The sequence below is a fragment of the Polypterus senegalus genome, chromosome 12 (genome assembly GCF_016835505.1).
Source record: "Polypterus senegalus isolate Bchr_013 chromosome 12, ASM1683550v1, whole genome shotgun sequence".
Lineage (NCBI taxonomy): Eukaryota > Metazoa > Chordata > Cladistia > Polypteriformes > Polypteridae > Polypterus > Polypterus senegalus.
In genome coordinates, this window is record NC_053165.1 from 60,237,411 (window position 1) to 60,249,881 (window position 12,471).

The following is a 12,471-nucleotide window of genomic DNA, read 5'->3' on the forward strand; positions in this document are numbered from 1 at the left end:
ATCAGTTTCAAGTGACCGCGCTCTCAAAGTATTTTTGTTCACAAAAATTCTGCTGTCATGGAACCCAGCCCCCTTTCTCTCTCGCTCACAGTTTGCTATAACACTATACACTGTACATATAAAATAAATACACGATGTATTTGAGTTAGTGTGCACATATAACAGGATTGGGTATGTAAAACCAGCAGCTAGCGTGACTCGTTCTATAAAAATAATCCTGACACAATACCGCCAGAAATCGTGCGTACAGACTGGAGTTAAACCATGCTCTGCAGAATCGTGTTTGCATATCTCCTCTGAAGGACATCAATCAGGAACCTTCCTCAAGGTCTTTCAGCGAGTCAGCAATTCAATCATTAAACAAAATGGTTAGGTAATTTATGCTGTTGCACAAAGTTAAATATTTTTCCTCTGGCCATCTCATGTAAACTGGAAATTGATATGTTCTTGACTGATTCAAATGCTGCCTATGAAGTGCAGGAAAAAATGACTACTGGTACATGAACAATGACTACTTTTCATATACATCCAGTAGTTATTTTATTAGGTTCACCAGCTTGTTAATAGCAGATAACCAGCTACTACAAAATGACTTTATTTCTACCTATATCTTAAAAAACACTGTCATGTAGCAGCTGACTAGCTAACAGTTAAAGGTTTAACAAAACACACTAAACTCAGACATGTCAACTGCTGTGAATGACAGCACCAGAAAATCAGAAAAGCTTTTTTCACTCAAATTGTCTGGGGTGCTGCTAAAAGCTGAAAATGAAAACAAAACTGACCTAACAACTCATATCATCACAATGACTTTGAATGACATTTGTTTTACATGTGCTTCTTATTGAATGACTCGTATCATTCAGTTTCCTCTTTCACAGATCATGAGATTCAACTGATTCAGAATACGTCACACAGGATATATTTCATTTTTACAAACATTAATTGAATGTTTAATTGCATTTCTCTTGTTACTTTGCATAGATCTTCAAACCGGCTGTCCAAAAAACAAACCCCACAATGGAAAACTTCATTCACTGTCATTAGCCTGCTCAGTTGAACTCAGTGTGGTATAAAATCGAATTGAACTGGCACATTGAAGGTGAAGTGAGGCTTGAGCACATACTGCAAGTCAGGAATGTAATGTCACCTTTCCTACAGGTGCCTTACAAAGCAAAATTGTCTGCATACAATGTCCCCCTCCAACAAAAGCAGTACAAAGCACAAGTTGTGGTTGAACAAGTGTCATTAAGTAACATTTTCATAATGAACTTGTCATAAAAAAACTAAAGACTGCTACACTAGAATACCAGCAAATTGCAAAGTCAACTTCTTTTGCCCTAAGCAATTTTGGTTCAACAACATTTACTTGATTTGTAAGGCACAGCATTGCTCTATAAGCCTGAACGGTTTTCAGTCAGGACGCTAAATGTAAGAATACAAAAAATGAATACATATATAAAAAGGAGTCCGCCACTCACAGTGCATGACTCTATTTTGATACCAGCCACGTTTCTTTTTCAGTTATAGAGGGTTGCAGGGAAGGAGAATTTTCCTGGGTGGCATAGAACAAAGGAAAAGCCAAAAAGTAGCCTGCAGAACAGAGCACCTTTACATACCAGTCAGTGCTTTTACATGCACTTTAATAACTTGGTTGTTCACAGATACCTGGTTTCTAAAATTTTATGTTATCCCATATTTTAGTTAGAGAGACCAGGTTAATGGAAATAGATTTATCAACGAGTAACCCAGTTATTTGGCCATGTAAACCCTTAACCTGACCGGTGCATGTCCATTGTGCTCTGTTTGTCTGTGCATGTGGTAGCTTTGCACATGCTTACAACACTAACAGGTGGAAGCTTCCACAAGATCAATTTCATGAGGCAAATGCACGGGCAATCGCATTATTCCTTCTCTAGTTGAGATAATCTGTCTCAGTATTTTGGAAGTCACTCCATTTATGTTGATGAGCTAAATGTACAATACTAAGCTCAGCAGCACAATCTTGAGAGCTGTAGAGTAATATGTAAAAAGTAATATGCGTTAAGTAGTCCCATTACTTTTTAAAGTAATGAGTAACCTAATGCAATACTGTGACGGATGGCTGAGGCCCATGCCCGGCTAGGACACCCCTTTGGCACTGAACCCAGGGAAGCTGCCAGGGGAGGTTCATTATGTTCCCTGGAACACTTGGTGGCAGCCCCCCTGGGCAGTATCATGGGGCCACAATCGTGGAACACCAGAGCTCATGCCTTTTGGGCTCCGTGGCCACTGCCAGGGGGAGCTGAATGACTTAATGAGCCCGTCTGGGCTGTGATGCAGCCACATTCGGAAGTGCAGCCTAATTAGCCTAATTACCACCTGAAGCACTTCTGGGTGGGCTGTAAGAGGAGCCTGTAGCCACCACTCAAGGAGGCAGAGTTAGGAGGAGGGAGACGAAGCTGCCGAGAGGAGTGGAGGAAAGGAAGTGTTTTTGTGGTGGTGTTTTGTTTGGTGTGTCTTTTGGGACTGTGTTGTGCCTGTGGGACATGGGGAAGACCTGCGCCACAGGTGAAGAAAATAAAAAGTTTATTTATTTTACTTGTGCCTCATTGTGTCGGTCTTTTCTCAGTGGCGTAGTCGGCAGAATCTCTGGCTGTCACAATACAGTGGTACCTTGATATACGTCCGCTTTGGAATAAGTCCAACTTGGTATACGTCCTGTTTGGACGCAAAATATTTTGCTTGGTATATGACCTTTGTTTGGAATATGACCCGTGTGCTAGAACACCGTGCGCTACCCTTGTTTAACTCTCTCGAGACAAAGCCACGACTGCCCACGAGCATCAGTACACGCTACAACTCTGTGAATTTTCACGTGATTTTGTGTTTTTTCACATAAATTTGAATTGATTGTTGAAAAGTATGAAGGTGGCATGCGTATCCGGGACTTGGCTGTTGTAAACCGTATGCCGAGAACGACGGTATCTACGATTATGAAAATCAAAGACGTTATTAAAAAGTAAAGTGAGGTTAAATTTTCATTTAATTGCTTTTGTATTTATGTAGTTTAGTATTAAGCAGTGTTTAAATTATTTTATACAACCCCATCAATGTATATTATGTCAATAACAATAGGATTTATTTTCATGGGAATGGATTAATCATTTTCCCTTTATTTCTTATGGGAAAAATTTGTTTGGTATACGTCCTGTTTGGTAAGTCAAAGGATTTGGAACGGATTAAGGACGTATACCGAGGTACCACTCTACTTATTTTATTGAAAGAGAAATACCTGCATTATTATCCCAACAGCACTGGGTGTAAGGCAGGAAGCACACATGCCAGTGCGCCACTCCTTTGCACAGCTCAATCTTGCCAAACAGAAAAAAGTGTTCAGCATGCAATCCAAAAACAGAAAATATGAATCAAGTGTCAGGTTAGTTTTCCATCCATCCATCCATTTTCTAACCCGCTGAATCCGAATACAGGGTCACGGGGGTCTGCCGGAGCCAATCCCAGCCAACACAGGGCACAAGGCAGGAACCAATCCTGGGCAGGGTGCCAACCCACCGCAGGACACACACACCAGTTAATTGCTACACATACACTGAAACAGTGTGATAGGGTGACACAGAAATCATGGTTCATAGGTAAAATCTTCAGGGGCTCAGATCAAGGATATAGAAAAGGGGATTAACATGAATTACTTCAGAGAAAATGAAGGACTAAACATTTATAAAATGCAAGAAAATTAGTACAGGCTTTGAGCTTGTTTTTGGATTCACGATGGCCATTGATGAAATTTAACTATTGTTTGCGTAGTTTAATGACATTGGAAGATTTTGCCAAAGAGTAACTGCAGAAGATTTTTTGCATAGGAAAAACACTGATTTTTAGGAAACCGGGTTTCTGCCTTAACCAAGTTATTCACCTTATCCTGGTTAAGAGTCTGCTTGTAAACACACTCATTGTGACTAGAGGTTGGCCACATGCCTAATTCCTATGAGTGGTTCTTCTGAATGAAAAATCTAAGAGGCTACCAAAAAAGTGATGCCTTCTGGGTTGCAGCTTACAAGAATCCCTCAGGAGCACAGTCATGGATAACAGAGGCTAGGCAACCAAGCAGAGTGTGAAGGAGAGTATTTTAGTGATGTACTAGAAGGTGAGAAAATGGGGAGGCCACTGTACTGGACAGGCAAGGTCAAAATTAAATAAAAGCAACATTTTGTTTAATTATTGTGTACTATGACACTACATATTCTCTACTTTGTATTTTCATGTGTTTTTTTAAAGTAGAACTACAAAGCTTATGTTAACTTTCACCGTGTGATATAATTATTCTGGCTGTGGAGGTTTTGGGGGATTTCCCATGATACAACTATTACAGTGCAGATAAATAACACGGAGAACAGCAGGCCTTCCACACCGTTAAAAGGCCACTAACATTAGTGGCCTGTCTGAAAATTATCTACAATCTGTGCCAAGCTTAAATAACCTACATCACAAAAACACATTTTCAACTTGCACTGCCACCATCCAGACTAGTGCAACAATGAGTAATTAAAAAAAACACAAAAGTAAAGGCTCATTTGCCTTTTTTGAGCCATATTACAGCTGACATATCAGCAGTGGACCAGATATCACAAATGAAGACAAAGGAGATATTTACAACACGACTTGCAATTCTCAGCTCCTCACACTGACATTGATGACTTACCTGGTGTAAATTCAGACAGCATTTCCAATGTCTTATGCATATTCACACGACAGATAGCTACTGGTTCATCAAGTAACTCTGCCAGAGAAAGGATGACTTCATTTTGCAGAAAGGCATCTCTACAGGGAAAGGAAAAAGAAAAATGGGCTAAAATAATTCTAATAATATTAAATACTTGTTTTGATATCCTTTGAATTGATATTAAAGGTGGTTTAGCAGTTAAGCCTTCCATGTACATTTCTGATTGTTAGGGGTATATAGGCATCAACACTGCCATGACTGACAGGAGAACCAATATCAGGTGTCAGGTTCTTTCCAGACCTGGAAACAAGTAGGTACTTCTAGTTCCTCAGTCACCAAGGGATGGTATGCTGCAACCTTATAACCTTGTGAGGCTACTGGGGTGAAGAGCCAGTCTGCTGCTCACCAGGTTAAAGTGCAAGAAAATTGCAGGACACCTGGTATTGTCTAATGGAGCATTACAAGTACGACACTCGAGATTATGACGTAATCCAAGACTCCAAAACTACTTCCAAGGATGTATCTGGAAATGATGATGTGCCCTTACCTTTCCCTTGGTCAGAGAACTTGTAATCGGAAGGTAGCAGTTGGAAAAGGCTCAACTGACTACGAAGACTGAAGGCTGATTTGCTAGATGGTTGTGGTTTGTGGAGACAGGAAGGCAACTATGGTACAACTATAATTTGATGAAAGTTTAAACCGAATATTAAAAAAGGACAGATAAGAACTTGGAACTTCACTCGTCATACATACCTGCCAACATTGTGCACCGACAGCTCGTAAAGCACCTCTGTGGTTTTGCGGCGAACAACGCTGTCTTCATCTCTCAGGAGACGTTTCAAGTTTTCCAGACATCCTGAAATTTTTGTAAATATAAAAATGGAGTTTATTCTGAAGTCATATAGGTCATATATTATTCAAAATCATTCAAGTTCACACATGGAGTTATTGATAGTGAATGAAACAAGAAGCTGGTAATTCCCAGTGTCAGACATGTATGCCTGTGGATCATCTTCTTAGCTTTGCTGAAGTAAACGATACCACTCTGAGAATGCGCCCAAGGAAGATGCCTTGCCATGCTCAAAGTAGACTCCACACCTTCTGCTGCAGATACCATAAAAGCAGGCTCTCTCAGGAAGGTGGCGACTCATATTGACCCATGCGACAACTTTTTCTAACAGATACAAGGCAGATAACAGCCACCTTTAGTTTGTGCCATGTGCACCTTTTCTGTTATTTCAGTTATATCTGCTAAACTGGGTGCCCCAATACCTCTCCTAGCTTGCACAGTCCTTCCGCCAGGTCAGACCATCAATAAAATAAGATTGCAAATTCTTTTGCTTACCTAATCCTTGGATTTTGACCCTGATGTAGCGCAGAGCCACTGTGCAGCTTTATAAGAAAAAAGGTGAGGTTTAGGTGCAAGAAGAGTCAGCTCAGAGGCATGAGTAGAACAGATGAACACATTCGAGACGTTGGCAATGGAAACTGGTTCATTGGACACGGAATATGGCTTGGAAGCAGCAGGAACTCTTGATGTATTGTGTGGGTTGGATCCATATCTGAACCCACTGGATCTTACAAAGTTTTTTTTAGATAACGTGCCTCTTCAGTGTTGCATAGAATGCAGGGACAGTACCTCTGTATTGGTAGATTCAAGTGGTGTTTCCAATTTTGTAAAAACAGAGAAGTGTATGTTTCAATCACCCAGAGATCATACCATTTAGGTTACCCAAAAAAGCCCAGGTCTCGATATTGGAATGGAGACTCCAATCGTAATTCAACCTCAGATTCATGGGGAGCAATGTGGGTTTCATTCTTGCCATGGAATAGTGGTGCAACTCTTTGTTCTTGCATAAATAATAGAGAGGTTGATGAGGTCTTCCAATCCAGTCCACATAAGCTTTATGGACTTTTATGATCTTGTGCCCCTTGTTATCTTGTGGAAGGTGCTTCAAACTACTGCTGTATGTTACTCAGTTCCTGTTTTTTGATTTTTGTTGAGCAAGAGTTATGTTTGGACTCTGCCATGAATGTGAATTTCATAGATAGCATACAAAGACACAGCACAACACTGGACAGCATCTGGTTTGGGGACAAAAGGATTAATTACTACTGTCTGTAGATGATGTTGGTCTCATCAGACCATGATTCTGAATGCACAATTTAAAACACTTAGGATGAGAAAGACCACCTCCAGATCATAGGCCATGATTCTCTTCCAGAAAGAAGTGGCTTGTTACAAACAGGTAAGGAGTGAGGAGTTGCAACCAGCGGAGGCGTTCAAGACATTAGGGTCCAAGTACCTTGGGGTCCAATTCACCAGTTAGACAGAGGAGTTCATGACATTAACCAATGAACTGGTGCAGAAACTGTTTGGTACTCTAAATCTCCATCTTTAACTAAGGTTACGCACTCTGGATATGGACTGAAAAAGATGAAATTGCAGGCATTAGCAGGAGAAATTAGATTCTTGTGCAGAGAGGAGATTGGCAATGCAGGAAGACCTTTGATTAGAACCATTGTTTGTCAGGATCAAAAGGAGCTGATTGAGGTAACTTAGGCATATAACCTGGATGCTCCCTGGATATCTCATTTGGAAGGTATACAAAGTACAGTCCACTGGATTATACCTACATGTATGAAAAGCATCTGGGTATTCATCAAGGAGAGAAGTTACTGGGGAGACCTGGTCAGACCAACAAAGAGCGTGGTCTCCAAGACAATTTGAAAGAAAACCAAAATGAAAATCATGATGACGACGCCGGCTGCTGGTTTCAATTTGTCCTGGCTCTGTACCAGATGCTTATTCCTTCTTTGAACTGAATTACTTGCTTAACTGGGTTTCTTGTCTAATTAATTCTGCACAAAGTCTGAGGATTCAGAAATATCTCTTTGGTGTGCTTAATTGCATCTCCGAGATATTTGGGCACAATTTGTCACGAATGCTTACCGGCACAGATGTATGCGGTATCTTGTGATAGCCAGAATTAAGGCTGTTGCTTTAATATTTTACAAAAGGCTGTCAGAGGGGTGCAACCGAAATGTATTATTAGCTGCTCCAAATTTGACAAATTATCATTTGCACTTGTGACTGTTCATTTGGAGCTATTAGCTTTTGTAAAAAAATAAAATAAAATGTTGGAGGAAACTAGATGAAAAAACTCTGTACGTGTTAAATTAATAAAATAAAGTTTTGTATTTCAAACACAAGAGACAAAAGCATGATTTATCTTATTCAAATGTGTTCATATAAAATAGGAATAGGTTCCAGCTGCCTCATGTTCCTGCCCTTGCAAGCGGCCCTGAAAATGAATATGTCATAGAAAACTCTATCCATCCTGTCCTATGTAACTCGTTCTCTTGCATGTTACCTAGCCATTAAAGAGACAGAGAAATTCTCTATTACAGGTTAGTTTAGTGTTTCAGATTTAGCTAGTGAGAAAGAATTTATTTCAGCCTTTATATTTTCTTTTGACCATTTAACTTTCTTAAACATCCACCAGCCACTCCTTAGTAGTCAACAAAAATGATTGAAATGGTAGTGTGCACAAGCGTGGCATTTATGCCTGCCTGTAGAAACAGCAGCATGGCAGTCTGGGTGAATGAATCTCTATCACATGTCAGACATACCACTGTGACAACATATTTAAAAAACAAAAACGTGACATGTGTCTCCTTGCAGAAGAAAATTGAAAACGCCTCAACTTTAAAATCTGTTAACTTAGCCTCTGAATGCATCAGAATGTTATTCCATGAGTGCATTTTCTTAGCAAGTGCTTTTTTGCCACAAGTACAAGCCACAGATGTGATGTTTCCTCTGAGTGTGTTGATGGAGAAGTTTAGAGAAGGCCAGAAGGAGTTCTATTGTGTCTTTGTGGACCTGGAGAAAGCATATGACAGGGTGCCAAGAGAGGAGCTGTGGTGTTGTATGAAGAAGTCAGGAGTGGCAGAGAAGTATGTAAGAGTTGTACAGGATATGTACGAGGGAAGTGTGACAGTGGTGAGGTCTGCGGTAGCAGTGAAAGATGCATTAAGATGGAGGTGAAATTCCATCAGGGATCAGCTCTGAGCCCTTTCTTATTTGCAATGGTGATGGGCAGGTTGACAGACGAGATTAGACAGGAGTCCCCATGGACTATGATGTTTGCTGATGACATTGTGATCTTTAGCGATAGTAGGGAGCAGGATGAGGAGACCCTGGAGAGGTGGAGATATGCTCTAGAGAGGAGAGGGATGAAGGTCAGTAGGAACAAGAAAGAATACATGTGTATAAATGAGAGGGAGGTCAGTGGAATGGTGAGGATGCAAGGAGTAGACCGAAGGCAGATGAGTTTAAATACTTGGGATCAACAGTACAGAGTAATTGGGATTATGGAAGAGAGGTGAAAAAGAGAGTGCAGGCAGGGTGGAATGGGTGGAGAAAAGTGTCAGGAGTGATTTGTGACAGATGGGTATCAGCAAGAGTGAAAGGGAAGGTCTACAGGATGGTAATGAGACCAGCTATGTTATATGGGTTGGAGATGGTGGCACTGACCAGAAAGCAGGAGACAGAGCTGGAGGTGGCAGAGTTAAAGATGCTAAGATTTGCACTGGGTGTGACGAGGATGGATAGGATTAGAAATGAAGACATTAGAGGGTCAGCTCAGGTTAGACGGTTGGGAGACAAAGTCAGAGAGGCAAGATTGCATTGGTTTGGACATGTGCAGAGGAGAGATGCTGGGTATATTGGGAGAAGGATGCTAAGGACAGAGCTGAAAATAAAGAGGAATAGAGAAAGGCCTAAGGGAAGGTTTATGGATGTGGTTACAGAGGACATGCAGGTGATGGGGGTAAAAGATCAAGATGTAGAGGACAGAAAGATATGGAAGATGATCCGCTGTGGCGACCCCTAACGGGAACAGCCGAAAGAAGAAGAAGAAGACAAGCCAAAGTAAGCACATTTTTCTTTCATTTAAATTTTGTGTACTTGTTTGCAATCTTAACCTTTTAATGTAAATGACACTTCATATGGTAACTTTATATTAAAAACAATGTATGATGTTTGGCATGTGATATGATGTAAGTATGTAGCAGTACAGTAGTGGCTGCAAACATGCAACTACGTTTTATGGTTTGTCTGCCCCCAACACTAAATGTCGGACTCTGCCAATGTATGCTGGTGAACTCACTTGCTCGGACTTAAAAACTGTAAATGCAACAGTAGTCTTATACTTTGAAGTTCATTAGTTCACATGACACATCTAGGGATCTATGGAGGAACCATTTTTTGATCCTGTTAACTTCGCTTCAGGGTTGTAGGGTGCCTGATCTTATCCCAAAAGCTTTGACTGTTCATGGGATGAGAGATAATCAGAAAGCACATTCATTTGTTCATTCATTGAAGCCACCAAGTTTAAAGCCACCAATTAACCTAAACAGAACGCCATACATGGAAGTTGTATGCATTGAGTAGCCACTCAAATACAAGGTGAACCTACTGGGCCATTGACGTGCTCTGGAAATGAACTCGGGTCCTATAGCTGTTCAGTTCTTCTACGCCATTTTACCAGTATCTAAGGGGAACATGGGGTCACACAATGAATGTGTACTGTTTTAAAAATGCATCCGCGTCTTGCTTGTTTTTGATACCTTATAAGAAACAGTACTTGCTATTTTTAACCTTTAGTTACAAGTTGTGGACAGTGGTCAGCATTCTCTATAGTTTCCCCCTCGGGCTCTCCTTACCTGTCTCAATGGTCTCGTATGCCCTCTCCGGGTCGTGCACCAGGTCGCACAGAGAAGTCAGGGCACACTGCCTGGTTACCAAGTCCTCACTGGCCAGCTCTTCGTTGAGTTTTGGGATGGCCCGCCTCCCGAAAGCTATCGGTGCCCTGGCCGGCTCGATGTGAGGAGGCATCTTGTTCGAAATGCGCGTATGTGCCATGGGCCTCGAAGTCGCCTGCCGAAGAGAAATGCGGAGCTGCCCGGCAGTCGTGTCCGAAGTTAGTTCTGTGCAAGAAACTGTTTAAAAGATGTGGTATTAACCCTGTGTTATTTTAAAGATTACAAACAACAATTTTTTTAAAAAATTAGTTGGAATACAATCGCTGTCGAGTTTAAAACTCCCGCAGCACGGAGGTAAAGGCTTCAGCTGCGCGTGCCCTAGTTACTAGGCAACCACAATGCCACCTTTGTCTGGCGCATGCGTCTTGGACGTGTCCAGTGGCTGCGGTTAACAGCGCTTATTCAGATATGTCAGTTACTTTTCTTTTGATGTGTCGGAAGAACGAGAAGCGTGACGATCTGTAGCAGAAAATATAAACTATGTAAATTGAGAAGAAAGAGTAAACTGGACGGAAAATAATAAGGCTACAGTCACAAACGTAAAAGCATTACGCACATCTGAATCCGTTCCTCGAAGAGTCGCAGTCAGGGCGGCTGATGGAACGGTGCTTATTAATGACACTGCAGTTGTGACCCACTGGGCTGGCTACTTTGAGCAGTTGTTCAAAGCTCATCCTCCAGCTAGGACGTTGGATATCTCTCGGTTCTTGAGGCTGATCCTCCAATCAGCTGTAAACCACCCAATCTCACCGAGATTGCACAGGTGGTGAACCAGCTGAGGTGGGGAAAGGCTGCAAGGGTCTGTGGTATCCGGGGTGAATTTCTCCACGCTGGTGGTAAGGCTGTCCTCCTGGCATTGCAAGCAATCTTTGCTTCCATTTGGGAGACTGGCATCATCCCAACTGACTGGAAAACGGGACTTGTCCCTATCTGAAAAGGGAAGGGTGATCGCCTGGATTGCAGCAACTACAGGGGGATAACACTGCTCTCGGTGCTGGGCAAGGTCCTTGCTAGGGTCGTCCTCAATAGGATCCGTGATCACTTGCTGACCTACCAGCGACCGGAACAGCCTGGTTTTACGCCTAAGAAGTCTACCATCAACCCCATCCTGGCACTGAGGGTTCTCATGGACCGCAAACACGAATATCGGTAGTTTCTTTGCAGCCTTTGTCGATTTTCGCAAAGCGTTCGACTCAGTTGATCGAGCTGCCCTGTGGGACATCCTGAGGGTTCGCGGGATCCCCTCGAGGTTGCTGGATATCATGGCTGGCCTGTACACTGGTACTGTGAGTGCTGTGCAGAGTGGAGGCAGGACCTCTGCATTTTTCCCAGTTGATTCTGGGGTTCGTCAGCGGTGTGTTCTGCTCCTACTCTGTTCAATGCTTGTATGGACTGGGTGTTGGGCAAGGTCGAGGGGTCCAGCGGCTGTGGGGCATCTGTTGGTAAAGAAAGATTCACGGATCATGACTTTGCGGAGTCAATGAAGGCTCTGATCAGGGTGCTCGAGAGACTGAGTGAGGAGTCTGAGTGTCTGGGCTTGCGAGTGTCCTGGATAAAAACCAAGATCCAGGCCTTCAGCAGTGTGTCTGTCTACGGAGAGAGTGTCGACCTCGTTGAGAGGTTTACTTACCTTGGCTGTGACATTCAAGTCTCTGGTGACTCTTCCTATGAAGTCAGTAGACTTCAGAGGATTGGGAGAGCATGGGGGGATCATGAGATCGTTGGAAAAGGGGTGTGTGGCTCTCCTGATATCTATGCAAAAGGACGAAGGTCCAAGTCTTTAGAGTCCTGGTGCTTCCTGTCTTGCTATATGGTTATGAGGCACGGACGCTATCCAGTGACCTGAGACGCAGAATGGACTCCTTTGGTACTGTGTCTCTCCAGAAAATCCTTAGGTACCGCTGGTTTGACTTTGTGTTGCTCAT

General features: G+C 42.4%; 1 protein-coding gene across 1 annotated transcript in view; it reads right to left on the reverse strand.

Annotated features, from left to right (window-relative positions):
• Positions 1-10,890, reverse strand: part of rsph14 (radial spoke head 14 homolog) — a 133,168-nt gene extending 122,278 nt beyond the window's left edge. The window contains exons 1-3 of the mRNA XM_039771690.1: positions 10,448-10,890; positions 5,474-5,576; positions 4,700-4,818 (exon numbers count right to left, since the gene is read on the reverse strand). Of these exons, the coding sequence (XP_039627624.1) occupies positions 4,700-4,818; positions 5,474-5,576; positions 10,448-10,646 (421 nt within the window). The 5' untranslated portion in view covers positions 10,647-10,890. The remainder of the gene's footprint in view (positions 1-4,699; positions 4,819-5,473; positions 5,577-10,447) is intronic.
• Positions 10,891-12,471: the final 1,581 nt, after the last annotated feature.